We start from the raw sequence: 27,774 nt of genomic DNA, 5'->3' as shown, positions 1-27,774 counted from the left end.
TACCAAAGGGTAAATATATTGTATTAACATGAATCCTAATGACAAATACACTGCAGTTATAAGCACATTTCGGATACACAGAACAGTCAATATAGTCTGAACATAGATACAAAATAAGTTATACTTGCTTTGATTTCCATCACAGTAGGAGTGTAGCAGACAGCTACTGCATCAGTGGCCATGGGACAAGCCAGGGGGAGACCACAGAGGAGGATGGAGGGCACTGAGAATGATGGAAATTTTTGCCAAGGACACCAGAGTCCTTGGAACTCTAGAAAACAAGGTTCTAGTCCTCTCAAGATGGCCTTCTGTGAATTAGCATGATGTCCTTCTTTGTAAAAGCCTGTGGCTGAATTTGAGCTGGGATGCCTTAGGTTAATGGGAACGGGAGGCTGAGCAGGAACAGGCCCAGACAACATTTAGCAGCCCAGCCCACTCTCCTGATGGCTTGGCTGGACTTCTGTGATGTTGTGAACAGGAGGCGCAGGCCAGAAGGCACAGTTTGCTTCTACAAGGTGACAGATGGCCAGATTGTTGGCCCACCAAAGGCTGGTGAGCCTCCGTCTCTCCCTTGCCTGGATGCTGTGGAAGGCTGTGTGAGGGGCTGTGTGTTCAGACTGCCCTGTGCTTTGTCACCACGTCGCAACACTTGGATCTTTCCTCCATCCCAGAACTGGGACAGAGGGGTCTCAAGTTCTGGATTTGAACCTTCTCTTCTTGGGACCTCCAGGAGTTTGGGAAGGTACCCTAAACTACTCTGAGTCTTTGGCTCTTCAATCTGAAAAATGCAGTAACAGGAGGGAATTATACTTGCCTAGGGCATTCCTGAAGGCCACAGGGACTAAAACATATAAAGTGCCTAACCCTGCTCTTGTCACACAGGAATGGCTTGGTATGTATAACTGAGTATCCAGAGATACCAGGCTGGGGACAGGGGTGGGGATAAACCTATGAACCACAAATGTTCTGTTGAAGAAGACACAGGGCAGCCTCACTTGTGCTTTCCTACCACTTTTTTTTCTTTTCCTTTTCCTATTCGGGAGTCTTTGACACAAAGTGGCAGGCAGAATTCAAGGTCCTCGTTTACTGAGGAAGACAGAGAGTCTTAGGTTTAGAAAAACACAGAGAACATAGGCCAGTGTCTTTTCCAGTGTGGGGTGCAGTGCCCTACGGAGGTTTCTCAGTTTGGTCATACCCTCTCAGTTTCTCCATTCCTTCACAGCTCCCAGACCCTGAGTCATTTCTACTTAGGAAGCCCCAGAGGAAAAAAATAAAAACAGAAAATAAAGCAAATTTTCTATTCCATGAAAACACCCTTTCCATCTGCTCGGAGCCTAGAGGTGGAAGCACTGGGGGTAGAGTGGGTGGGCCATCTGTGTTCACTGCCTCATGTCTGTGGGGGAATGGGAGATGGAGGGGAAGTTTGCACACAGGCTTATATCCTATGACAGAGGGAAAGTTGCCCTTCGTCCTTCTACCAACCCTGGGAACTTGGAGAGGTGCTCAAACAAAGGTGAACCCTTCTCATTTATAGTGTGACTGTCAAGTCGTGTGTGTGTGTGTGTGTGTGTGTGTGTGTGTGTGGTCTACATGTCTATCCTCTTTTGATACTGTCTGAGGTTACCTGGCTCTCTCACTCCGACACTTTCCTCTTAGATGGAGGGAGGAGGTGGGCAGGTAGCTCATTGGGCAGCTCATGCCCCTCTAGCTTGACTTTGATAAGGTGGTTGGCCAGGGCAAACTCCTCATCATCCAACATGCCATCCTTGTCAATGTCGGCTAGCTTCCAGATCTTGCCCAGCACACTGTTGGGCAACTTGGAGCGCACCATCTCCTTCTTGGCGTTGGCGCCTGTGATCTTGCCATCCACCGGGGATAAGGTATAGAAGATCTCATCATACATAGGTTTGTCCCGGGCCACCACCCACTCGGCATCATCAATGCCCTCCCCGGCTCCCTCTCCATAGCCGTGACCGAAGGGCCCTTGCAGGGTTCCCTCGAAGGCTCCACCCTTCACCATCTGGACAGGCCGCTGGGTCTCTTCCTGGCGCACCAGCACCATGAGCTGGGCAATGTCATGGGCCAGCATGTCATCGACCACTTCCAGCAGCTTGCTCTTCAGTGGCTGGAATTTGCTGAAGTCCTGGGCCTGCAGCTGGTCCTGAGAAGAGAAAGGATGACGTAGAATACAGTGGAATGAGATGCTCATATCAGGGAAGGTGCCTCCTATTAACGATAGAATCCTTGCCCAATTATCTTTCTGGTGAGAGCAGTTAGGTCAACCCGCTGTGTGAGGGGAGGGGAGCAAGGATCGGGTAAGGATAGGTCTTTTATAAAGGAGCAGACCAAGAGCTGGAGCTGGGGAACAAAGAAAACAGAGTGTTGGTTTTGTTTATTGACATCTCTTTAAACATTGTTACAAACTGGAACTCAGACGTTTCTTCCAAAGTTAGCTTTGGCTGTTAACTGGTGAGCCTTGAAGGCAGTAGCCCTCTGGGATGGAGTCTTGTGGGTCTCCAGGAAAGCTTGTGCTTGTAAAACACACAGAAAAATGCTTTTGATACCTCCCTAACTACTGTTCGTGGTGCTCTTGGAGGTCGGGAAGTCATACACTAGTCACAGTTAGTGAGAGGGCCAGAGTGACTGGGGTGGGAAATCAAGGCAACTAAAACTGTAACGAAAGCCAAAGGTCATTCCCAACCTTATAGTTCTCAATCAGGGATTTCCTGGATATCAAAAGACTGACCTACTAGGCACGGGCATGTATGCAGGCTATATGAAAGCTGTCCCTTTTGCCCTCACATGCCCACCCACCCACAGCATAAAAGAAAGATGCTCTACTTTGAAAATCTTTGCAGTCTCAAAAGACCCTCAACCTAGAACATCCAACTTTTCCTTGCTTCTAGAACAGTGGTTCTGTACCTTCCTAATGCTATGAACCTTTAATACATTTCCTCATGTTGTGGTGATCCCCAACCATAAAATTCTTTTTTTTTATTTCTCTGTATAGCCCTGGCTGTTCTGGCACTCACTTTGTAGACCAGGCTGGCCTCGAACTCAGAAATCTGCCTGCCTCTGCCTCCTGGGTGCTGGGAGTAAAGGCATGTGCCACCACGCCTGGCTCTATAAAATTCTTTTTGTTTCTATTCAAAACCATAATTTTGCTATTGTTATGAATCATAAGGTAAATACCTGTTTTCTAATGGTCTTAGGCAACCCCTGTGAAATTGCAAAGGGGTCGAGACCCACAGGTTGAGAACCGCTGTTCTAGAAGACCATAGATGCCCACTGCTGTCCTGGTCTGGCCACAGCAATCTCATTACATGGGGGAGATGGCCACTAACATGGATGGGCACTGATGAAGATTTAAAGGCTATGTACAGCTACAATTCAGAGGCAAGTGCTGGCAGGAAGCTTCTTGCCTCCTCTCAATGGCTGGGCCAAGGAGGATGCTAGAGAGAACAGAGCAAGACTCTAGACTAAGGGCCTTGCAGACAAGATATTTCACTGCGTCCCCAGCAGTTGTGTACAAAGAACCTTTGCAGCCCCTGTTTATGGATGCCAGGAAGGCTCTGCATGTATCTAGCTTCGAATGGCATGGTGGCTTCTTGCTTGGGCTCCGAGGACAGTATGTGGCTTTTCTCTGTGAGGCTTATGTGAATGCTTTGCTGGGAAAATACTAAGGACCTCCGCTGACAAAAGGCAGGTGAAATTGCTCTCTCTGAGAATGACTTTGGAGAAGACCACACCCCTCACCCCCCAAACAGACAATCCCAAGTAGTAGCCTCAGCTTCAAGGGCTTGCAACATACCCCAAAGATGCTGTGGGGCCACAGACTGTTCCCAGGGAATTCTGGGAGATGTTGAACATGTGGCCTTCACTAGGTAAGGTCTTCAGTGTCATCAAACACACCTGCGCCTTTGGGGGACAACTGGGCTGTTTCTCTCCAGCCTTCGCTATGGCATTTGCTGTGAGTGACTGTGTCTAATGCCACCTCCTTGCCGTATGACTCTGGCTTCTCCCAGGAGCTCTGTCAGCTCCTTCATTTTTCTGGCCAGCCAGTTAGTAAGATGCCGTCTCCCAACCGTGACGTAAGGTCCCTGACCCTCATTACCTGCATCCTCTTCAGGTTGGGGAAGTCTCCAGGGGAGATCTGGTGTTCTCGCTCAATCCGGCCATAGATCTCAGCCAGGTTGTTCACCAGTTCTTTCTTTTTGGTGTCCTTCCCAAACACCGAGGGCATCTCCTTCTTCAAGGAGCTGATGATGTAGGCGTGGACCTGACAAAGAGAGGAAGAGGACAAGCTCAGGAGGAGCCTGAACTGGCCCTTCCAGTCCCTCCTCCTGACCCTGCTTCTGAAACCACGTCTTTCATTCCTCACAGTTACGGGCTAGTATGGTGAGACCATGGAGAGGGAAGGTCACAGTGGAGGGGGTGAGAACACTACTGTCGTAGACACTGGCAGTGACAGCTTCTGAACACTAAGGCGACTGGCACAGTGACGAGGGCTTTCATGCTCTGTTCCTCTTCCTCTTCCACCAGCCTGTTCATTTCGCAAATGTGGAGAACAACACAGAGACTCCCAAACCTTAGCCCTACCAGGGATCACTGAGGTGGACATGGGGCCAAGCTCCTACCTGGCCATCTAATCCAGAGCCAGCAACCATAACCGTCCACACTCTCCTACCTAAGGGACCTCAGTTCAGGCAGCTGATCTCTACTTTTGAACCTGTTCACGTTGCATTTACTTGGCAGCAGCCTTACCTTGGCCAGTCGGGCTCTCTTGATGAGATCGTTGAGCTTTCGAAGAGCAGCATTGCGGGGTAGACTCTGAATGTCTCTGAACAAGTCTTGTTCTTCAGCTTCAAAGAGCTTCCGGTTGTCGGGAATGAGGAGAGGGTGGGACCAGAAGGAGCCAATGTAGACCCGGATCACCTCTGGGGTGTTCACGATCTTCCCTAGGGACCACATGAGGGCCCCGTATACGCGCATCAGCTGCTGGGTCTCGATCTGGTCAGCTTTGTTCAACACTACTCGCATCTTGTCCTCATGGTTCTTGAGAGCCTTGATGACTTCTGAGAACTCATCAGAGATGTCCAGCTTGTGGGCGTCGAAGAGTAGGATAATTCGGTCCACCCGCTCAGCAAACCATTCGAGGACAGCAGCAAAGTCATACCCTGTGGTGGAGTGACAGTCAATGGGAGGAGCTTTGGGGCATGGAGTAGAGTGAAGGGTCCAATGTAAGATAACCCATTCTTGGAAACTGTCTCTGGGTTCACATCCTGGCTCCTCCTGTTTGACTGTTCCACCTTGAGCAAATTACTGTGGTGTGTGTGTGTGTGTGTGTGTGTGCGTGCGCGCGCGCGTGTATGTGTTTGCAGTCATAGGAATCAAACACAGGGCCTCATGCATGCTATCCAATTGTTCTTCCACTGAGTTAGATCCCCAGGGCTCCTTACCATTATCCATCTATAAAATGATCATGAGGAAGTATCTGGCTTGTAGGATGATGGAGATGCTCAGGAAATGCTGGACTCTGTTATAAAGCATTGCTATTCCCATAAAGGGTGGCCACTATCCATTTATCTTATTTATTAAAGTTAGGGGTCAGGGATCCTGATGGGAAAAGAACTCTGGACAGAATTTTCACACTGATATTTTGAGATTGGCTCTTACTGTCTTGCAGTATTCCACATTGGACTTGAACGTTCTCTATAGGCAAATTTAGCCTTGAACTTGATATTCTCCTGCCTTCGTCTCCAAAGTGCTGAGGTTCCTGGTGTGTACTGTCATGACCCGTTTGGATACTTGTTTTGAATTTGAATAGATTTGGAAATTCTTCACAAGGCACAAGCAACAAAATAGAAGATACAGTCCACTACTGATGCACGTTCAGACCATGCCCATCCCTGGTTGGGGAGAAATCTGAGTTCTTGGTACAGACTCAAGTGACTTATTCTCCTATAGTTCACAAGATCACTTCCTTCCTCAACTGCTGCAGCCCCACCCAAATTCCCAACTCCTATTCTGTATGGGAGTCCTTCCTGAGGATGTGACTGGACCTCTGGCACCTGGTTATCCAGTACTAAGCTACTTCAAATCCAGCTGGTTCCAGGAACTCTAGGAACTCCTATTCCGCTCAGTGCTAAGCAACTGCGGATCTGAGAGAAGGGGAAATTATCCTGGTTTAATTGCGCCGTGGTCTCCAAGAGACTCATACTGGGGCTTGACTGTCAACTGGTGGGCTTTTGGGAAGTGAATGAACCATGAGAGCTCTGAGATAACTACTGGATTAACTCCTTGGTGAATTCATAATACCGAGGGCATTATTGAGAGACAGGGGCTATGTGGAGGAACGGGTCACTGAGGTGGGTGAATGACCCAGACTTTTATTCCAAGCTCTTCTTTTCCTGCTTTCTGGCCCTAAAGGGTTAGCAATGTTGCTCTGCCATGCTCTAATACCTTGATGTTGCATTCTTACCAGAGCACAGAAACAGTGAAGCCAGGAGACCACGGACCACGAGACATTCCTCTTTTTAGGTTATTAGCCTTAGATGCTTGCTACAGTGATGGAAAGCCAACCACAGAGGGAGAGGTTATCCCTGGAACTATGATGGTTGCCTAGAAAGCTGTAGGAATCTACCTGTCTCAGCTTCCTCAGTGCCAGGATTATAAGTATGAGGGGATACAAGCGCTTCTAAGTCCAGCTTGTCATTATATAGGTTGTGGGGTTCAAACTGAGGTCCTCATGTTTGTATGACAAACACTTTACCAACTGAGCTACATCTCCCTAACAATGGGTATCCACTATCCTCATGTAATTAAGGAACTCTCCCCACAGCCAACCTGAACAAACCTGCTTTATGCTTCTCCATCTCTCCTATACCTAGGGCACACAGGGCAGGTATGCTATCAGCATATGGAGTTGACACAGTTGACATAGAGTCCTGTTCTGCCGTTTACATCCAGGATGCACTGAATAGGTCACCTCTGGACCTTTAGTTTTCCAGTCTCTAAATTTGGACCCACCAATGCTTTTACTACAGGGTTGTGAAAATCAAATCTAAGATGAATGGCTGATACCACTTACTTATGACCTTGCCCAAATTCCCAGCCCCTTCCTAAAGGACTCCTCAGTGTGTTCCTCAGGATGGAGCTTACTCAGCACATCCGTGTCTCCACAGGATCACTGGCCTGGGTAGGTTCCATGTGGTTTCTGCTTAGTTTATTAACTTGATATGCTGGGTAATTGAATCCCCTTGCTTATCCTTGGTTTCTGCATCTGGGATGGATGATTTCTTTGAACTTCCTTTCTTGGTTTACACTTTTCTGCTTCTGGGGCCAGAGGCGTGAGGACCAAGAGTACAATAACATGGAGATGAGACCCAAGGAGAGGGGAACGCTGGAGGCTGCAGTCAGGGGGGCCCTAGGCATGCCCAAAGGAAGCTTGCTGGGGTCTGCTGATGAACTGATGGCTTCCAGGAACTTTTCCCATGATGCAATAAGCACAGAGGCCTCCTATATTAATCCTTTGCTTTTGCAAAACTCTGAAAACTCTGGTAGGCTGCTATCACATGCTATGCAGTGAGGAGCCTCCTCTGAGGTGTGTGGTGGGGAAGACAGTGAGACTGAAGCCCTGGCTCTGCAGGCTCCTCTGAGGCTCAACCTCCCAGCTCCTGGCTACTCCAGGGCCTGTGTGACCTCAAAGAGGAAGGTTAAGTTGCTTTTATAGCCCAGACTTATGTGTATGCCCGGAAATAAAGGCATGGGAAAGGCAAAGACTGGGCCCAGTCAGAAGAGGTGCACGGGGTTACCTTTCTCATTTGTCTTCTGAATGGCCTTCTGCAAGTCTGAACCTCTTTTACTTGGCTGTAAAAATGCAAGTCGTTAAAACTGGCTGAATACAGAGCCCATGGTATAGCCATGGAAAGCATACCTGACCTTTGGAGGGGAGAGCTCAGTCTAAATGGGGACTGCAAAATATGTACTGCATGCCCAAGGTGACCACCAGATGGCCATATCCCTTATCTCAGGAATGGCTCTGAGACTCTTAGTAACCATGCCTGAATACATGCAATAGACCATGGTGTCTGAATCATAGATCAGTGAGTGGAGAGACAGAATGCAGAAGTTGACCTTCCTGGAGTCTTCCTGGAATGTCTGCTAAAACCCAGGGATCAAGTGGATAGGTTCCAGGCCAGCATCTGGGAAGCCTTCAGCGATCTGTAGCCGCCCCACCCCCTCAGGCTCCAGGGGCCGAGAAGAGAGCATTTCTAATTCATGCCAGGAAGGAGGAAATCAATGAGACAAACCTAATAAAGCAGGACCACTCCTTCATCGCCCGGCGTTCCCCTCGCTGTCTGACTACAGTGTGTCATTCTTTGCATTTTCAGTTTCAGTACCAGCCTCACTGGATCCTTCCTTCTCCCCATCACCCAGAGCAAACAGGATGCTTGTGGCGGCCACGTAGCACAGCCCATGAAAAAACTGTTAATGTCTAGAGATGTTTTTAAGAAGAGAGAGATACTGAGGCATGCAGTACCAAAAGGGGTGGGGGGAAGGGCTCCGTTGACAATGGGGAGCAATACCGCAGACCCATCACAGGCCTCCAGATGGCCCCAGTAAGGCAGCAAGATCTTTGCAGGGCTTCGGGGCTCAGCCGCATATGAATGCCCACACATATATGGGTTTACCCGCTGGTCATCTGAGGAACCCCAGGATCCCTGAAGTGCTCAAGGATAGGCTGGAGATGTAGACTATAAAGAATGATACACCCCCTCAAAGCCTCAAGAGGGAACTCGGAGTTGAGAAACACATCCCCCATTCCTCCCTGGTCTTCCCAACAGGTTATGATAATGTGCCAAAAGCCAAGGGCTGGGACTCGGGAGACCAGGGCTTCTATGCCAATTGTGTCACCTGCCCTGAACCTGCTGAGCACTTGGACCAAGCACCTCCATCTGTGTAAACTCTGGAATGAGAGCATGAAGCCCTGAGGTTGACTTTCCAGAATGGAACGGGTACAGGGATTCAGTCTGAGACACAGTCAGGAAGTGTGGCTTCCAGGTGAAAAGGTACGAAGCCTTCCAGATCCCTCTGAGCTCCCCCATTACTGCATCCGTGCTCCTTCCCAGTAAGGAACCAGGGCCAGCCACATCCTGCCCCTTCCAGGAACAGCTTTCTGCCCGCCTTTCCTGCTGACTCCAGAGCCTTTTCTTCCAGACCCGAGTGCTAGCCCCAAAACATCGTGCACTTGGTTTCTCTATAGACATACACCCCTGCACCCACAACTCCCCAAGCCTGGACGGAACACTACCTGGAAGCAAGGACCATACTTAGTTTGACATTAGACTGGAACATAAGTCCCACCCCTACGATGCCCGGAGGGGCAGCTTCCTTTTCAGGAGTGCCAGGGGTTGGGCAGTCTAGAGCAAGGTCTTTGTGCTGACTTGACTCCAGTCCTTGTGCTGAGCCACAAAGTCCTGAGCTGGCAGTGGTGTGGTGGTGGTGGGGGGACTTAATTTCAGGCTCTGCAAACCCTTCACCTAGAGCCCTCATGCAAGGCTCAGTCAGCAAGAATATCTGAGGAGGTCTGGCCCACCTGGGCTTGAGGAAGGTAGGAAGTACCAAATATACTTTGGCCAACCACAGGGGTGAAGGACGTCTGGGCAGTCAACTTTAGATCTGTGCATTATACACTTGTGTTGTGTGTGGGTGTCAGGGAGTATACAGGCATGTGGGGGAGGAGGGGAAGAGACGGGTATATGTGTGAAGAATGTGTGAGTAACGGGGTTTGGAGTGGGATGAACTGAGACTCTGGCTTTATGGTAACCATGGAGAAGGATGGGAGAGGCTATGTACCCTGGTGATGTTCCTGATTCAAGTCCCACCACCATCACCACCACCACCACCTGGATCGCTGGGGTATCCCATCTCCTCCCTGACGCCACTCTTCTCAGGGTGCTGACGTCAGCACGACTGCAGGCTGGTGGCTGCCCCACCCGGTTCCTGTTTGTCTCGAAGGCTGCTTTTGCCAGCAGCTCCATCATCGGGGACTCAGGACCACAGAGAACACCCTGGCACAGCCACTGTTTTGCTCAGAGATGAGAAGAGCCTGGCGTCTTAATCAGTTTTCAGAGGGCGGGGTATGAACTACAGCCAGGAACACCAGTGCCCAGTATGTGCAGAGCAGCCACTGAGGTTTGAAGACAAAGGTCGAGGCGGGAGAGAACGTAGAGGCAGGGCAGGGATGGAGGAAGACAGGTGTCCCTGGAAACAAGGCTGCTTTATGTTTCTGCACAGGCACAAACACAAGGGTGACGGATCACAGAGCCGACACTGGAGTCGTGTAACATGTAGCTCTGGATAGCAGCTAAGGAAGAAAGAAGAGAGCCCATCATGATCCAGTCCCAGAACTAAGGTCTGTGGACCTTATAGGAAAGCCTTAAGCATTTCCCTGTGACCTCCAGGATTTTGTCTGTTCACAACTCTGAACTACTAGTGTAGTGCTCTGGGACCCCTGGAGGCCATCCTTTTCAGACCCTTCTAGGCCATCCTTCTTGCAAGCCAGGCTGTGCTGGCCTAGCAGGTGCATAGGAGGTCCTTTCCCCTCCCCCACAGCCTGAAGTATGACCTCTCCCAGTGTTCAGGAGCAAGCCATAGACTACCCTGTGAGCTTGTCAATCCTTTTAGGCCTAGACTCAGGTCCAGGGTGCGTGCAGACTGTCTGCTCCTCATTCTATCATAGCCCAGAGTGTGGGGTCAAGGGATCAGGCTTCCTGGACCCTGTCACAAGTCACCAATTACAGGAACTGGGAATCTGTGAGGAGAAGCCTGGGAGGCTGGGAGGTACCCTCAAATGCTTCCTTCCTCTCCGATCCCCAGGTTTAACCTCCCAGGATAGAGGGAGTGTTTGCTCAGACACTTCGTGGCAGCACTCCACTTCCCAACACTGTTTTAAAATGGGGGTTCGAGGAAGGTCTGCCCACCTAGAGAAGCCTATTTCCCAGAGGGCCTGGCCAGCTGCCTCTCTGATTGTTTGTGCTCACACACAGCCACGGTGGGACCCCCAAAGATCTGAGCAGAGGAAGCAGGACCGCTCAAAGAGGGAATGAGAGAGAAGCCCAGAGCCTTCTCGGGGGCCAAAAAGCCCGAAATGCTAACCCTCAAGGGTCTACATGCATGTGTCGTATAGCCAGTTACTCCATGTCTGAGGACATTGAAGTGCGGGAGAGAGAGGGTGTTGCTCTGTACAAGTCACACCCTTGAGGAACAGCTTCTTGGGCCCTGCTTTGATGATAAGACAGATGGATAGACCTTTGTCAGTTCGGAGTCATGGGCCACACATGGCGAGGCATGTGTCACCTGAGGTCAATACTCAGAGAGCCCTGGCCACTTCCCGGAGAAAAAAGCCATCCTAAGGCTGACCCTTCCCGGAGGTTGACTTCTGAGTGCTAACTTGGCCCCAGTCCAGGCTGCCAGCATCAAGTTTGGGGAAAGTGCATCTCGTCTAATTCTGTTGCTAAAGATACAAAGCATAGTTACAGAAAGGGTAGGGCAGCTGGACCTAGGGCACAGTCCTGTAATCCCAGTGCTTAAGAAGTAGAGACAGGAAGATCAGGGGTTCAAGGCCAGCCCTGGCTACATAAGACTCTATCTCAAAAAATGCGAATTCCAAAGCTGAAAGGACAATAAGCTACCTAGAGGCAGAGGGCAGCTATGGCAGGAGAGGCCAGGAGTGGGAGGCTAGAGCTAACGGCCACTGGAAATGTCACTTGTCACTTACCTCGGCTGATCCTCTGCTTCTCCCCAGAGAGGATCCCCGGTGTATCAATCACACTGATGCTTTCCAGCACGGCGTTGGGCAGCTGGGCACACACAAACCTGCACAGATGGTGAGAAGAAAGCTGCACTAAGCCACGGATTGAACCCCTGGCTCAGCCTCGGGGTTCAATCACCTGACCTTCCCATGGGCCGCAGGGTTCTGAGCCCCATGATGGGGGCCTGTTAGGTATGATAGCTGACCCCGGGAGTGAGTTCTGGTTTTCTTGCCACCTACCACATCCTGTTTCGGAGTGCTTTGTGCCCAGGGTGCTTAGTAAAATGTTGGCTGGCCAATAGGGCTACTCCACAGTGATATCCCATCCCCCATGTGTGTCCAAAGCCTTGGCTTAATGCTTGCAGCCTCAAGTCATTAATGATCCCTGGCCGGCCTGGTCAACCAAAATTCTATCTCCACTGCACAGTATTCTCAGATCTGGAGGTCTGCATATAGTTAGGGTATGGGAACCCGCCTCTGACTTGATGCTTGGTAGACATCTCTGTGCATTCTGCATGTGTTTTTTTATTTTATTTTATTTTATTTTATTTTATTTTATTTTATTTTATTTTATTTTATTTTTATTATTTTCTTTATTTACATTACAAATGCTATCCCAAAGTTCCCTATCCCCCCCCCGCCCCTGCTCCCCTACCCACCCACTCCCACTACTTGGGGCCCAGGCCTTTCCTTGTGCTGGGTCATATAAAGTTTCTGCATGTGTTTTTATCTGCAAGCCTACATGACACCAAGCTGAAAGCAACTGCAGTATACCTGGAGATCTGTTCCTTGAGGAATTTCCAAGGTCAGGCTGGGCTCATACTCTCAACTCTTGGTGTCAAGATACCCATGAAATACCATTTTCTATCCTTGCCCCTGGTAGAAGCAAAGATGCTATCTGGACAGCAATGAAAACCAGGGTACAGAGGGGCCGGCACCTCAAAGTCAGAGAAGACTTCGTTAGAACCCAGGCAGAGAGATGGCTTTGAGGGAGGGCTTCCTCGGGGGAGGTAGCATTAAGGCTGGCTTTGAGAGATGGGCCATGCCTCCCATGAGTGTGTTATCTGGGCATCTAACGGGCTAGCTCAGCCAGACAGTGCTCTAGGAGGGCTGTCTAGCCTTCCTCAGGAGGAACAGGGACACGTGCTGACAACGTGTGAGACGGATTCTCCTTGGCATAGGGAAGGTGACTGGGGATCTGTGGCTAGACTAAGACAGATGAATGGTCACCAGTGGCAGACCCTAGGTGGCCTTATCAGCCACTGTCTTGATGGTGAGTGCACAGTACCCCACCCCTACCCTCCATGCTCTCCTTAGAGAGCCCTACACTGAGCCGATTCTTTCATCCCTCTCTGCTTGTGTTCTTTCTCTTCAGTTTCCTCTTTCTGGAATGCTCTCTGTTCGTCCATTCAGGGTCATCCCACCCATTACTTTGTGCCCATGTCAAGTGCCAGCTTTTCCACAGAGCCCCCTCGGGACTACTCTCCCCTCCTGGGAGGCATCTTCCAGCCCCGTGACCCTGGACTAGACCCAGTCCTTCTCTTGCTGGGCTCACCCAAGCTGCTGCCTCTAAGGCCCAGAGAGTCTCACCCTCTGGCACCGGCACTGTGCCCGGGGGGATGGGACAGCCCTAAAGACAGCTAACTTGCTTTCTTCCCTCCAACTGAGCTTCACCAGAGCAGCGCTGTATAGGTCTCCGTGGCACAAACCCCAAAGCAGGACCTCGCCCGGCTCTGCTTCTCCAGGCTGAACACTAATCATCCAAAGCACAGACTGAAAGAGAGAAGGCAGGCACTTCATAGAGGCGCTGGCTTCTGTGTCCTTCCCCCTGCCCCCAAACAGCAGCCTCACGTCGATGCTCTTTATAAATGGCCTTCAGAACCTTCTAATTTATATTCTTCTATGGGTTAAAAACAAAGGAAGCAGCACAGTGAGACGGGCAAGGAAACAGTGTCTCCCCTCACCCTTCTTCTCAATTCCTAGCGTGAAGTTCACACAAGTAAGGCTACCTGCTCTCGATACGCATTTCTCTCTCTCAGGTTTCCTTTATACATTTCCAGGAAGAGAGCAGGACCCAGAGTCTTTGCAATTTGCATTTTGTCGTCTTATGGACGAAGACAGCAATACTGAAGGAGTTTGTGTGTTGTTACATAGACGACACACACCACACACACACGCGCGCGCGCGCGTGCACACACACACACACACACACACACACACACACACACGCGCGCACTTCCTTGGTTTCTAATCATAGAGTTAGTGGGACCTGCTGGGTTTGGTTAATGACATAAAGGCACTCCTCTGTCAGGAATGTGCTGGCTACTATGGTAATTACATAAATCTGTTATCGTAACTGACCAGATGCCATTACATATAGATACTATTATCACTGTAAGCAGTTCTCCTGAAAGGAAGGCTAACCGCGAGCCTTGCCCTCCATCTCCCGATGACTGACTCTGTGTAACCATCCCCCCCCCACCCCGGTTCTTCTTCCCCCTCACCTGGAAGCCAGCTCCTCTTAGACTCAGAAGAATGAGGCTGCTTAGGTGACTCACAGTCACTCACTGCAAACTGAGGCATCCAAAATGGAGTGCATCGCGTCTCCCGCCCCAGATGTCTCATTCACATCTCCTGACTCAGTCTTTTATATCATCTTCCCTCAACACACAACTCTTTGGTGTTCAGCATCCCGTGTGCCTCTCTTTGCCTTTCTCACTCACTCAGCCCCAGATAGTTTAAACTCCTGGTCTCAAGGACCCCAACCTAACACACCTCAGTATTGACTGCAGTTCACTTTTGCTGATTCAACCTTCTTTTCTAGGAAGCCACGCCCATCTCTTGAGGTCCCTCCCCCACCAGACCAACTCCCCAGTGATTTTTCTTGTCTCCCTGGCCCTGTTTTGGAAACATGTCCCGCAAGTTGGAATTCTACACTTACCAGGCCACCTGTCCCTTCTTGTCTCAGAGTATTACAAGTTATATGTCACTATAGGGAAGTTTACAGGACAAAAGACACTGAAAGTGTCTCTGAATAATAAGCCTCAATTTCTAAAGATGAATATGGCATCAGGAGGTACCCATTTCTCTCACTGAATAATTAGGAAATCAGTTTAGAGATATTTTTCAAGTTAAATATGTATTGATATGTGTGTCTATGTTGGGGTATGTGTACATGAATACAGGGCCTATGGAGGGCAGAAGGCAGTGCTGGGTCCCCTACAGCAGACAGCCAGAGGTTGATGCTATGAAGAGAACTCAGGCCCTCTGCTCTTAACTGCTGAGCCATCTCTCCAGCCCAGGAATCAAATTTTAAAACAAAAAAGCGAAAAATCCACACAGTGACTAACCATTGTACCACAATCTAACATTTCTGTCGGTTATTATGCACTAGACATGAAGTGCCTTCTGTTCTGGATCTTGTTCACCTCTGCACCCAAGCAAAGCGAGACACAGAGAAGGGTGGTAACTCGTCCAAGAGCCACAGTTCAAGGCGGGATGTGGTTCCAGGACCATCTGAAGCCAAACCCCATGCTTTCCTTTCCTTTGAAAGATCTCCAATGAGAAAACGTCATCTTGAAATTGAGCTCAATGAACATGTAAACTGGATTAATCATTTTAACAAGGGGGGACTGTCCACATTCTAGTTGAGTACAGTTATGATATGAAGGCCAGATTAGCTTGTCCAGCACTCTCTAGAGCAACAGTTCTCAACCTGTGGATCACGACCCCTTTGGGAGTCAAACCACCCTTCCAGAGGGGTAGCCTAAGACCATTAGACGACAGACAGAAATTCGCATTATAATTCATCACAGTAGCAAAACTACAGTTATGAAGTAGCAACAAAAATAATGTTATGGTTGCCGTCACCACAGCATGAGGAACTGTATTAAAGGGTCGCAGCACCAGGAAGGTTGAGAGACACTGTGTAGGGCTTTGCCAACTCAAAGTCTCATGATGAACTTGGTATTTTCAAGCCTGAACTTGTCCTAGGGATGGGAGATGACCTTCCAAGGGCACATAGGACCATAAGAGAACTACTGCTCACACTCAAGGCCTCTTCTTTAAGACCAGTGTTCTTCCCAAGTAGAAGAGTTAGGAACAAGAAGGAACTTTCTATTGCTTGCTTCTGCTTGGACAAATAATCCAGGTATGGTGTAAGCAAATGTTAGGAAACCTGTAACTTTCCTTTAATGCTTTTATTCAGATAGGGCAGGGTAGGTCCATTTGATCCAGGACTGTCAAATCCTTCCTTGGTCTTTCATCAGGTGGAATCAGCTCAGCATTCACTGCTGTCCAGTCCCACACCATGACAGCTGACTCAGTTACACTCAGGTACCAGTCAAGAAGCTGGTACGGAAAAGACTCAGGGTCTCCCAGGACCACACCCCTCTCCTTTTACCCCTGTGACCCCAAAAGAAGCAAGGCGACCACCCAGCAGCACACCCCCCACCCCACCCTGACTCACCTGTTCAGGAAGGCGTTGCCAAAGGCGTTGAGCTTTCTGAAGGGTTTCTTCGGATCTACCACCAGGGCATTGCCAGGGATGATCCCCTCCACGTCTCCCTGCATCACTGCTATGAAGGAATCCGTGGTCGGCTCAGGCCCAATCCTCATGCCTGGAAAATCCTGTTCCAGCAGGTACCTGCAGGAAGGAGTGAGTGGAGTCACGTAGGTACAGAGAAGGCCCTGTTTGTCTATTACATGGCTGGCCATACTCAGGTCACGGGAGAAGGACAGCCCCAGAGCAACCACTGAGCAGAGGAAGTAGGCTTTTAGCTGGACTTCACATACTCTGCATTCTTGGTCCTCTCTCTGCTCCGACTCAGGATGGGGTGAAGGAAAGCAAGGTTTGAGCCATGAAGTAACCCATGAACTGAAGCTGATTCCTAACACCAGTATTGCAGACATCACAAATCAAAGCAACCAGCCGAAATGTCCATACAGAGTCATGTAATTAGACAATCCCAGGCTTTTCTGGCTTTGTAGACATCATTCGTTTTATGTGTGTGTGTGTGTGTGTGTGTGTGTGTGTACACACATATACATATATATACATATATGCATATATATGTATATATAGACACATATATACATAAAAGCATAAAAGAAACTATGAAAAATGAATCCCAACTGACCTCAGAGTTTGGTTCCTCTGTGGTCTTTATTCTTTGCATTCTGGAGCCTTCTAGAAATATTCCATGTATACATGTGCTATAGACTTTGTGCTTAGGCACACTTGCACATGGACGACTGGAGGTTTATCTTACTGTAGATTTATCTATTGTGTGTGTTATAATTTCATTTAGTGTGTATGTGTGTGTATGTGTATGCACATGTACATGTTGACACGTGTCACTGCCTATGGGAAAATCAGAGGATATTTTAATGAGTTGGCTTTCTCTTTCCATCATGAGTCCTGGGAATTGAACTCAAGCCATCAGGCTACGTGGCCGGAGTCCTTACCCACTGAGCCTCCTCTGGCCCTAACTGAAGTTTTTAAGCAGTTTGCACCTTCCTCCACCTACCCAATTGATGCGAGCTTCTAGCATGAGACTATATTCAAGACACCTTGTGTTGTACATGCCCAAGGCACGTTCTCTCCCTTGTATCCTTAGGCATCGGGCAGTTCTATCACCAATCTTTCAGTTCACTTTGAGGTTGTTGGGTTGAGATTTTAGCTGTGCTTTCTTAAAAAAAATTTTTTTTTTTTAAATCTCTGTACCTGAAGTGGAGTGAATCAAAACTTACCTTTTATCTACTGATGCTTTTCTATTGCACCTGACACCTGCACACACACACACACACACACACACACACACACACACACACACACATCCTGCCCCCAGCCTGAGACTTCTTAACCACAGAGGATGTTGTGCAGCCTGTGGGTAGGAATTTACATACTCTGCAGGGGTTATGCAGATAATAGCCATGCAGGGGTTTTGACTGATGCTTAACACATCTGAGAGACAGCAATCCAGGTTTACTTTACCCTTGTTAATAACTATGTAAAATTCCATTGTATCGATTATTGCATTTTAAAAAATGAAATTCCTATTGATATCTGGTAGCAGCTTCTATTGTCTAGAAGGGAGGAAAATGGTGGCCCAGGAATTGACACATTATCTCAGTGAAGGAAGGGAAGGAGGGGTAGAGTGGTTGCCTGGTTTTATGGGGTGGTTTTTAACGTGCTCACATTCTGCTTCCGGTGCCTGATTCCACTCATGCAGGGCCCCAGGCAGGCCTCTTCCCTGCTCTGAACCTCATGGCCTGTTCCACTAGGAGACTGGCCAATGGGATCCTCAGAGTTTCTTCTGTTTCCTGACTACTGTGCCAGGAATGGACTTCCGAGTGGTACCGTCTGCAACCATTTATTTTCATCCCTGATGATGGCACTCCTGAGGGAGCAGGAGGATGGCTGCTTCTGAAACTCTGACAGTGTCATGGCATGACGGTCCCTCTCTGCTCTTCTCGCCTGGGCAGAGAGAACCCAAGGTCACCCGCCTCCCCAACTCTGTTGCCCTTTGTAGAGGCAAAGAGAAAGGGAGCATGTGTAGCCAGGGAGTAGTCACTAAGGATGATGGAGAACAGAGCTCTTTAGGATCCTGGGACAAGTTTGAACACAATGTGTGTAGTGTGTGTGTGTGTGGAGGGGTGTTGGGGAGTAGCTAGACTGAAAAAACGGTGCATGGAGCTACCCTGGGGTAGGACTGGGCAGACAGAGGGCAGTCCTGGAGCATCTGTGCTGGGCGCTAAAGGATGCTGCCTGAGAAACACAAACCTATAAAATGAGGGCTCAGGAACAAAGAGAGCAACAGAGGCTCAGCTTCCTGGTCCTTAGTACTTGAGGAGCATCAGCGGATGGATTCGGGGCTTTACTCTGATGGTTCTAACCTGCTTGGTCAAGACCTTCCCAGCCGATTCAAACACCCAGCCAGGGCATTATAGTGGGCTTTGTATAAACCCTGTTATTTTCTTAATAATAACTGCTGATATATAATGGCAATTCTGAGTGTTACATTTTATTCTGCACGTCTGGTAATGCTGTCTTCTGTTCTCCACAGTGGCACTTGAGGTTGGCTCTGAGGAAGCTGAAAAGGGTTACATGACTTTCTCAAGTAATAGGGCTGGAACCCACACTCGCCCCCCCCAAACCCCCAGCAGGGAGACACTGCTGCTGCTCTTCTCCCATCTTTGATTCCTCTGAGAAATCACCTCCCAGAAAGCTGACCAAGGCCCAGGCAAAGACAGGACAGCTCTGGGGCTTGAGGTCCAGTCTCCCTGGCTCAAGTTTGAGCTCCTTGCCATCCGTGGTCTCTCTAGGGTGGGCAGGATCCAAGGAGGCCTGCTGGGTTTCCTCTGGGTCCCCAGCAGCCTAGCTGGGCCTTCAGGAAGCGTTTGGAGCTATAAACTATCCCATGTTGCCTGGGCTGGGTTGCTATGGACCCGTCCCTAAGGGGCCTGTGGAGCAGCTGCGGTAGCTTCCACCCCAGAGGAAGCTGTTGATCAGCTCAGAGACTAAAGACAGCAGCAGTGTGGGGGAGCCTCTGAAGTCGTGGGTTGCCTTGGGGATCCCCCTCAAACCTCTACTATCCCAGTCTAGCAACTGGAAGTATCAAGGAAGGATTTCTTCCGGTCAGAACATCCTTTTGAGAGCCTGTGGTGGAGCTGCGATCAGAGAAAAACAAAGTCACACATAGGACTATGCTTTCTGCTCTCTCGGTAACCCTTTCCCTTGGGGACTTCCTGAGTAAGACAGGACCCCGGGCTCTCTGACTATGAGGAGTATGCCCTTTACAGAGTACTTATCGTAAACACCATAGCCTCAGCATCTCCCTCCACCACACAGGGCATCCTAGTTCAGGCTTACTTCTTGCCTGTAATATGCCAGACATTATTCTAATTGTTCCACGGTCATCTCGTCTCATATTCATATCCAGGGGGTCGTTAGCATGATGACCCTCTCTGCCAAATGCCACCTAGGACAGTGGTTCTCAACCTTCCTACTGCTGTGACCCTTTAACTCATGTTGGGTATGACACGTAAGTGTACGGCACCCTTCATGTTGGAGTGACCTCCCAACCATATTATTTTTGTTGCTACTTCATAACTGTAATTTTGCTACTGTTATGAATTGCAATGTAAATCTCTGTGTTTTCTGGTGGTCTTAGGTGACCCCTGTGAAAGGGGTTGCTCAACCCCCCCAAAGGGGTCGTGACCCACAGGTTGAGAACTGCTGACCTTGGGAGTAAATCTACCTTGTAGACTGTTGTGGGAATTAGATGAGTTACATGTATTGCTTATTTAACTGGTACCCTTTATGGAACATCTTTTCTCATTTTAAAGGGGAAGAGACCAAAGTTAATTTGCCCCATGTGCACATCAGTTACAGATAGCTCAGGATTTGAGCCTGGCATTTGGATTTAAGAACCTATGCCTCTCATTACCACAGCCTCTGTCTCCTCTCACGACCAGGAAATGCGTCCACCTTTGGGGACAGGCCAACAATGATGCCCCTCATTTCCAGGTGGAACTAGAAGCAAAAAGATATAAGCTCCAAAAGTATATAGTTTGGCAAGAAGCTGGTTAGAGCCAGGGCCTGGGACCCACAAACTCAGGAACACATGTCTCCAGAAACTCAGCCCCTGGGTGCCCACTCGGCCTCAGTGACCGCAGGTACATGCATATGCATATGTATGTATATGCGCATGTACATGATGTATATACATATGCTCTTGCTATCAGATGGCAGGAGCAGGTCCTGACCCTGTGGTTTTCAAAAGGACACCGAGAAACAGTAAGGCCGGATTCCCTGTGAGAATCTTTGTGCTGATTTGGGACAGTCGATGTTGGCTGCTCCGTGTCCTAACGCAGACCCATCGAGGAGGTGTAGCGGAGTGTGGATGGGGACAGCTGAACTAGACGGATGGAAAGAGCCATTCTGGGGCAGCCTCAAATATGCCCAGAATGAATGAGGCCACAGCAGCAATGAGCTAATGTTCTTTAGAAGGCGTCTCAGATTCCAGCTCTGGAAGACATGCTGTACTCAGCAGATGAACAAAGGGTGATACTGCCCAGCCTAACAGGTCAGCTTCCTGGGGAGTTGTGGAGCCACTGCCTGAGGTGGCCGGCCAAAGGGTTCTGGGTTGGGTCTGCTGCTTCTTACACTCACAGGACCCAAAACTTGTTGGCCTCGTAATGAGTCTGGGGAAACCCAGAGACTAAGGAGGCCAAGAGCATGCCCAGAGGCTACAGGCAGGCCAAGCAGGGAACTGGACGGGATAAATTCTCAGAGACATTTGGGTATGGCTTGTGGCACTGGGTGCCCCTCAAACAAAGCCACCACTGTGTCCAGAAAGGAAAATCTATTGAGGAATCTCATGCACTACTTCTTTACAGGGTGTGGGACAGATCGCCTCTGTTGCTGGGCAAAAACATTCCCACAGCTGTGTCAAAAAAGAAAAGTTAATTCAAGCCTGGGTGGGACCAGCTGAGATGAGGGCGCATGAAATAAGGAGGGACAGGAGAACTCTCCTTAGATTGTATTTATGCTTATTCTGTGTTTTGAACTTCTGCCCACGTAATCAACCTTACCTGCACCATGACATGAAAACATTAACTCAGTTTTGCAACAGGGTCAGGTGAAAAAATACCATGTTCAAGTTCAGGGTCAAATGTGAGGTCCCAAACACCAAAAAGATCTTGGTGTCTCCCCTTCCCTTGCCATCGAATGCAAAATAAATAAAGGCTAAACCATAAAATATGTGTGGGGGAAATTCAACACAAATCTGATTTTTTTCCCATGAGGGTGATTTTTCTTCATATGCTTCTTAAGTAGAAATTATTTCATAACATTTTCCTCATTTTCTTATGCCCTGCTTAGTTGGCAATCTAAGCATGTGGTCTGCTTTGCTGATGACCTAAGTATGCAGGGTATGGCATAGGGCCCAAGAGTCTCATCCGGGCCTGTCTTTCAGGCACCCGTCTCCCCAGCAAGGAGGCCCAGGCTCTGCACAGCTGCTGGATTCAACCCCAGACAGGGAAGGAACTACAAAGGTTGAGGACCTGCAAATATTGCTGCTGGAGGCTCTGGGTTAGGTGCCCCAAAACCATCTGAAGAATCTGTTGTTCTTTTGAGTGACTTAGGGACCCACACAACTCTACTGCCAACACGACCCTGAACAAGTTGCTCAAAAGCACATTGGGATCAGCAAGATGGCTCAGAGGGTAAAGGCACCTGCTGCCAAGCCTGGCATCCTGAGTTTGATCTCTAGCATGGTGGAAAGAGAGAATCAACTCTGGCAAATTGTCCTCTGACCTCCACTGGCAGGACATACACATACACACCCAGGCAGGCAAGCATGGATACACTGAATAAATACCTAAGCCACTGAACATTTTAAAAGAATGGCTCCACCTCCCTGGCTGATAAGACAGGGAAACACCTGGTTTCTAACTATGACAGCTAAAAAGTTAAACTGTTCGAGGTAAAGCACAAGAGTTTTGAGAAATCGAGGCCTGTAGCATACTTTTCCCACAATGACAGAAACGATAATTAGAGAAAATGAACCCTTCAGGGTTGCCTGCAGGTACTTGGCACATTCCCACCTCGTCTCTAAACACAGCTCAGATGTGTCCTCCATGAAGCCTTAACAGATTCATTCCTCCACCTCACCCACAAACCACACACATTCTTCCCTCTCTCCTGTAACAGCGGATCTTACAGCTCTTCCCCGGCAGGTAATCTAAGCGCATTCAGAAAGCACAGTGGGTCTTTGTGGTATCCATCGATTATCTTTGAGCACCAGCACCTCCGCCATGGGTCCTTCTACTTTAAAATAAAGTCGGGATAACTCTTGCCCTGTTACCCTAACTTTGTTTTAGGGAGAGAATAACATACACACAGAGACACCAAGTAGATGGAAGACTGTATGTAGATGGATGCTAGGTTAAGAAGTCAGCTCCATGTGGTTGGTGCCTTGTGTGAGGACCCTCTGCTACAGGAAGTGCCCACATCAGAACAGTTTAGAGCTGGGATTGGATGGTTTTAGCATTCATCCCCTTGCTGGCTCCACCCATGACAAGCCTGCCCATCTGGGAAGCTAGTTACTCCAGCATCATGCTCCTCCTCTGCCCTTCTGTAGTACAGAGAGGCAGCATGCCCTTCACCAAACTAGAAGGCTGCCCCCTACCTCCTGAGGGTCATCCTCAGCTAGAAAGAGGGAAGGTACTGATAACCTCTCACCCCATTGGTACCTGGAACTAAACGGCGCAGAATTGGTTCTGAACCCTCCTGTTCCCACGAAGCAGTTACTAGGATTCACATGGTATGGATAAGGAAACAAGATCAGAGAGAAATGAGGGTAATCCTTCCTTGTCAGTCTCTTGGCTAAAAAATAGGGAGCCAGGTTTTACTGACCTAGCCTGGGTTAAGACCTTTGTCCCACAGCCAGTGGGAGTGATAGGCAAACTGTTCTCCACTGCTGACTTCCAGATGCCTGGATTCAAGGTGATTCCTCAACTGGACCTGAGGCAGGCAGAGATAGGTGCTCTAGTCTGAAGATTTATGCTCCCCTCAGTAACCAATGAGCCTTGGATCAAAGCAACTGAATATTTACCCAGCTCCACGTTGAACCCAACAGACCAGGACAATAAAAGAGCATCTTTTGTCTCCTGATATCAGAGCCCTGAAGTGGTGTAGGTACTGTTACAGGCAGAGTAAAGTCTACAGAGGAGTTTCCCCAGGACGGTGAGCTCTCTGCCTTTGGTTTCCATGAAAATCATCCTTCATGAGGTAATCACACACTGAGGGCCAGGTGTGGGTCCCCATCCCTGGGACTCCATCCCTATCTGTCTCTGGAAATGATAACAGATAGAGCTAACACAGGAAACACTACATCAATCACCCTTGGTGGAGGTTGCAGCGTCCTTGAAGAAATGTGAACAGTTGAAAGAGCCAGCTAAGTTGGCCTCACCTTGGAACACCCAGCATCCCAGTGGCTCAACACAGACCTTATAGTGGGGGCTCTGAACCTCAGACCTCTCCTCTCCAGCCCAAGCAAAGTCCAAGGAGACCATGGTAACAGTTGGTACCCGGGCTAGTTCCTGCCTACCTCTACTTCCTCTCTCCTGTCTGCCAGCAGACAGAGAAGGCCCAGAAAGCAAATAGCAAGAAATGGTGGCCAGGAATCCAACAGGTCCTGAAAAGGAGAGGCTTAAAGCTTCAGGCCAGCAAGAGAAACAGCAGAGGCGGAAGGAGACCGCCAGGGACACAGAGCTACTGTGCTCCAAAAAGGCAGACTGTGTTGGAGGGAGCAGCCCACAGACCAATTTATTGTTTATTTTATTATTCTGGGTTGCTGGGCCTTAGGCCAGGGAAGTTATTTCAGGCAGAGATCATAGCACGTCAATTAGTTATTACAAGAATGTCCTTTCTGTGTGTTCCTCCGGAGACAAGCAATAGATTTCATGGCAAACACCGCAGAGCTGAAAGCAGATGGACACTCAGGAGACATAAAGCCAATAATGAGGGACTCAAGGGGCAAGTCCTGGAGGGGAGAGGTTCTTCCCAGGCTCAGGCCTCAGACAGAGATGGGAAGGCTCCTGAGAGCCAGACCAGGGTGCTCACACTCAGGGCAAAGCGATAGTTGTGCATACTACCATGTTGGGAGTCAACTGCAGAATGTGGCTCAAATAGAGAAACATTCTTTTTTAAATTAAATATTCATGAAGAATGCTGCATAACCTTTGGCCTCCCCCCCCCCCGGCTTCTTGTGATCTCTGAAAAAAATGAGTCCAATCTGTGGAGAATATGCTATTCAGGGTAATCTTGCAGCAGCAAACAAATCAGGAGCAACACGTAAAGCAGCAGCTAATTAAGGAATATACCGCATCTATCTGACGTGAACTATTACATAGCTGATGAAAATGATGGTTATGTGAGGCACAGTCATACTATAACTATAACTGAAAAACTCTAGCTTACGAAATTTCACACATGGCATGCGCTCAACTGAGTGTAAGACAGCTGTAAGTACTGAAAAGGTAAACACTTTAAATGTTTTTTTTGTTTTTGTTTTCCTGAGTTATAGGTTATGGACAGTTTCGTTTCTCTTTCACGTTTATTCTAGTCTTCACTTTCTAATAATAATTGAAACTGTTGGGTTTAATGAGAAGAGAGAAAAATGTGCAGTTCGGTTGGGGAAAACCCCTGTGTTAGTGCTGTGACGGTTGACACTCTCCACTCTTGCCTTCTCTCTAGAGGGGAAACAGCTTTGGGTGCATGAGCTAAATTCAGTTATTGTTACGAGGAGGAAGGAGGCCCCTTGGGCTAGGAGGATAAGAAAGAAGAGGGACCTGCCTCCCTCAGATAAGGGATAACGTGGGGCATCTCACTCTTCCACTTTCTTAGTTCTGGCCTGTGGTGACTCAGGCAAAATCCAGAGGGCATTCCCACACACAGGCACTTAAACTTCCTAGTGCTCGGGGACCCTGCTCTTAAAACACACTTGGCTTTTCTTCCCTCCCATTTTGCAAGATGGCTGCTGGGAACTCCCCAGAGCTTAGTCCCTGGATATGCTCAGGCACAGAAGCTACCCAAGTGCCTTTACTGCGGGAAGGAGATGTTCCAATCACTTAATGTCCTCGGGGTCATGACGGAGAATGATCAGAGGTCCAGGGAAGGCTGTGCGAAACAGTTTGCAGATGGCCCACACTTCCCACGAGCATAAACCCAATAGGGTGGAGAACAGCGATTCAAAGGAACCCAGGTATCTCTGAAGCACATTTGGCACCAATTGGTGTTTAATAAAATTAAGGGCTGACTTTGAATCCAAGATTTTCCCTCTGTGTTCCCAGTTAAATCCACTCAACATTACAGGTAAACATAGAGTATCCATGGAGTTTTCTAAAGAGATCTCTAAAGCGCTCTCTCTCTCTCTCTCTCTCTCTCTCTCTCTCTCTCTCTCTCTCTCTCTCTCTCTCCTTTCTTTCCTTCTTTCTTTTTTTTTTAAAAAGAAAAGTGATTTAAATTTTTAAAAAATAAGGTGAAAAAACACAACAGATTTATGTCTCGTGTTTAAAATATATTAAAGTTAATAAGCCACGACTCCCAGGTCCCCACTTCAGAAATCATTTGACCTTGCAAAGCTGCAGGTCGAGTTGACAGCCCAAGACTGTCCACTCCACAAAGACAAACGACTGGGTGCTCTGCTCAGACAGGACAGGTTAGCATGGTACACACAGGGCTCCCAGAAGCTCAGCACTGGAGATGTGAGAAGCTGAAAAATGAGTCACCAGGTTGTCAACCTGGCTGCTCTCCTTACCAAGCAAAGCACGTGGCTCTGTAGGTCATGGTGCCAATCCAGAAATATGAGGACTGCTGCTTTAAAGCCCTCTGCAGATGGGTACCCTTGACTCTGGGGGGATACGGCACCTGTAAGAGTGTGACCTCCCAACCCAAAGGGCCATAAGCAGTCCCCAACCTTTGGAATATGTGTACCCCTCAACCTTTGAAAAGGGCAGCCTGGCTTTGCAGACTGTATGCGCTGAAGATGGAGAGAGGCCTGTTCTTCAGAGATTGGGATGTTTCTGACTCTCTGAATGCTTGCAGCCCCCCCCAAATCTATCATTCAATGGAATCAAGACTCCCTGTTAAAGTTACAGGCACTTAGCTAACATTTTTTCACAGGCACCCAGAGCTGCTTCCATCTTGTGTGTCTCTAAACCATCACGTATCCTCCCATCACCTCTGCTATCTCACCTGCAAAGTCAAGGGCCAGATGAGGCATGTCAGCATCTCCTCTACCCCTGTGAGCTTTAACATTACTGTTGTTGAACTATTAAGATCAAAGAAGAAACCTATTAAAAATATCCTGCTTCTCTAAGAGACAGCCCTAAAAGCGCTGTCAGAGAGAAGGGAAAATGAATGGTAAAAGAACAAATGATCCCAGGGTCTCCAGTTCACCCCCATTCCCAGGCCTGCGACCATGAGAACAACTCAGCTGCACAGGTAAGGCTCCCCTGGATAATCCCGAGCCCTTCACATGACAATCGATCCTAGTCAAAGGGAGCATTATGATATCCCCACCTTCATTAGGTTCCTTCTGAACCTCAGTTTCACACCCAGATCAGACAACAGGGATGACTCTTAATTTGAATGCTTCAAAATGACCAGGGCTAAGAACTGAGGAGGGTCATCATATAGGACTCAATGGGGGACTCGGCAGCAGGGTCAACTTTTGAGGCCTCTCATAGGGATTTCTTCAGAGCCCTTAATGGAAGACTTTCCATGTCACCCGGAAGGCTCAGCACCCAGATGCGGCTCACCTGATGAAGGTGGTCTTGCCGGTAGAGTACTGGCCCACTAACAGGACCATGGGCTTGTTGTCGAAATCAGCATCCTCTAGGGCGGGCGAGTGGAACTCGTGGAAGCGGTAATACTCTTCCAGAGGCAGCAGCTTGGTCTTATAGAGTTTTTTGAGTCCATCGCTCACCGTCTGGAAGACCTCAGGGTCCTTCTTGCGGCGATCATCGTTACCCAGCCAACTGAACATTGTGACAGCTGGGAGGAAGCTCCCGGGAGTGGCACCCGCCTAGCTCGAACAACGCCGCCACTGCTGCCTTACCAGAGCTCGGGGCTCAGACGCACCATGGCCCGGGCTGCCCCAGCTGCTGGATTCAGTCCAGTCCCAGGTTCATCCACAGCCCGGTTGGAGAGGAGGATGCTGCGGATTGTATCAAGAGAACTGCAACCTTGGAAATTAAAGACGAACCTGCCGGGAAGCCGAAGCGTGAGTTCCAGGTCTCCCTAGATAGATGACTAAAGGATGCTCGAGCTCCGCCAGTGCGGAACCCAGGCTGCTCCGAGTAGGCAGCGGCTCACACAGCTCCGCATCCGCAGCAGCATCCCGCCGCCCCCGGCGCGCGTTTAAATGCCAGACGTGCAGGAAGTCCCC

General features: G+C 49.0%; 1 protein-coding gene across 1 annotated transcript; it reads right to left on the bottom strand.

The window, feature by feature from the left end:
• Ehd3 (EH domain containing 3) lies at positions 1 to 27,774 on the bottom strand. The gene is made up of 6 exons (XM_021217731.1): positions 27,146 to 27,774; positions 16,284 to 16,460; positions 11,783 to 11,880; positions 4,765 to 5,177; positions 4,115 to 4,279; positions 1 to 2,161 (listed from the first exon to the last, which is right to left on the bottom strand). Exons 1-6 carry the CDS (start codon positions 27,370 to 27,372, stop codon positions 1,634 to 1,636), a joined length of 1,608 nt encoding a protein of 535 aa, XP_021073390.1. The 5' UTR covers positions 27,373 to 27,774; the 3' UTR covers positions 1 to 1,633.

Source organism: Mus pahari, chromosome 18 (assembly GCF_900095145.1).
Source record: "Mus pahari chromosome 18, PAHARI_EIJ_v1.1, whole genome shotgun sequence".
Taxonomy (NCBI): domain Eukaryota; kingdom Metazoa; phylum Chordata; class Mammalia; order Rodentia; family Muridae; genus Mus; species Mus pahari.
The sequence above is the reverse complement of the archived record's forward strand: the minus strand, read 5'-3'. Positions and strand labels throughout refer to the sequence as shown.

What these genes read in the sequence shown, in the direction of transcription:
- Ehd3 (XM_021217731.1), bottom strand. Translation starts at nt 27,372, where the DNA reads ATGTTCAGTTGGCTGGGTAACGATGATCGCCGCAAGAAGGACCCTGAG. An exon ending in GGCAACGCCTTCCTGAACAG is followed by an intron (nt 11,881 to 16,283) that starts GTGAGTCAGGGT and finishes CCATCTGTGCAG; the next exon opens with GTTTGTGTGTGCCCAGCTGC. An exon ending in GAAGCAGAGGATCAGCCGAG is followed by an intron (nt 5,178 to 11,782) that starts GTAAGTGACAAG and finishes ACTCCACCACAG; the next exon opens with GGTATGACTTTGCTGCTGTC.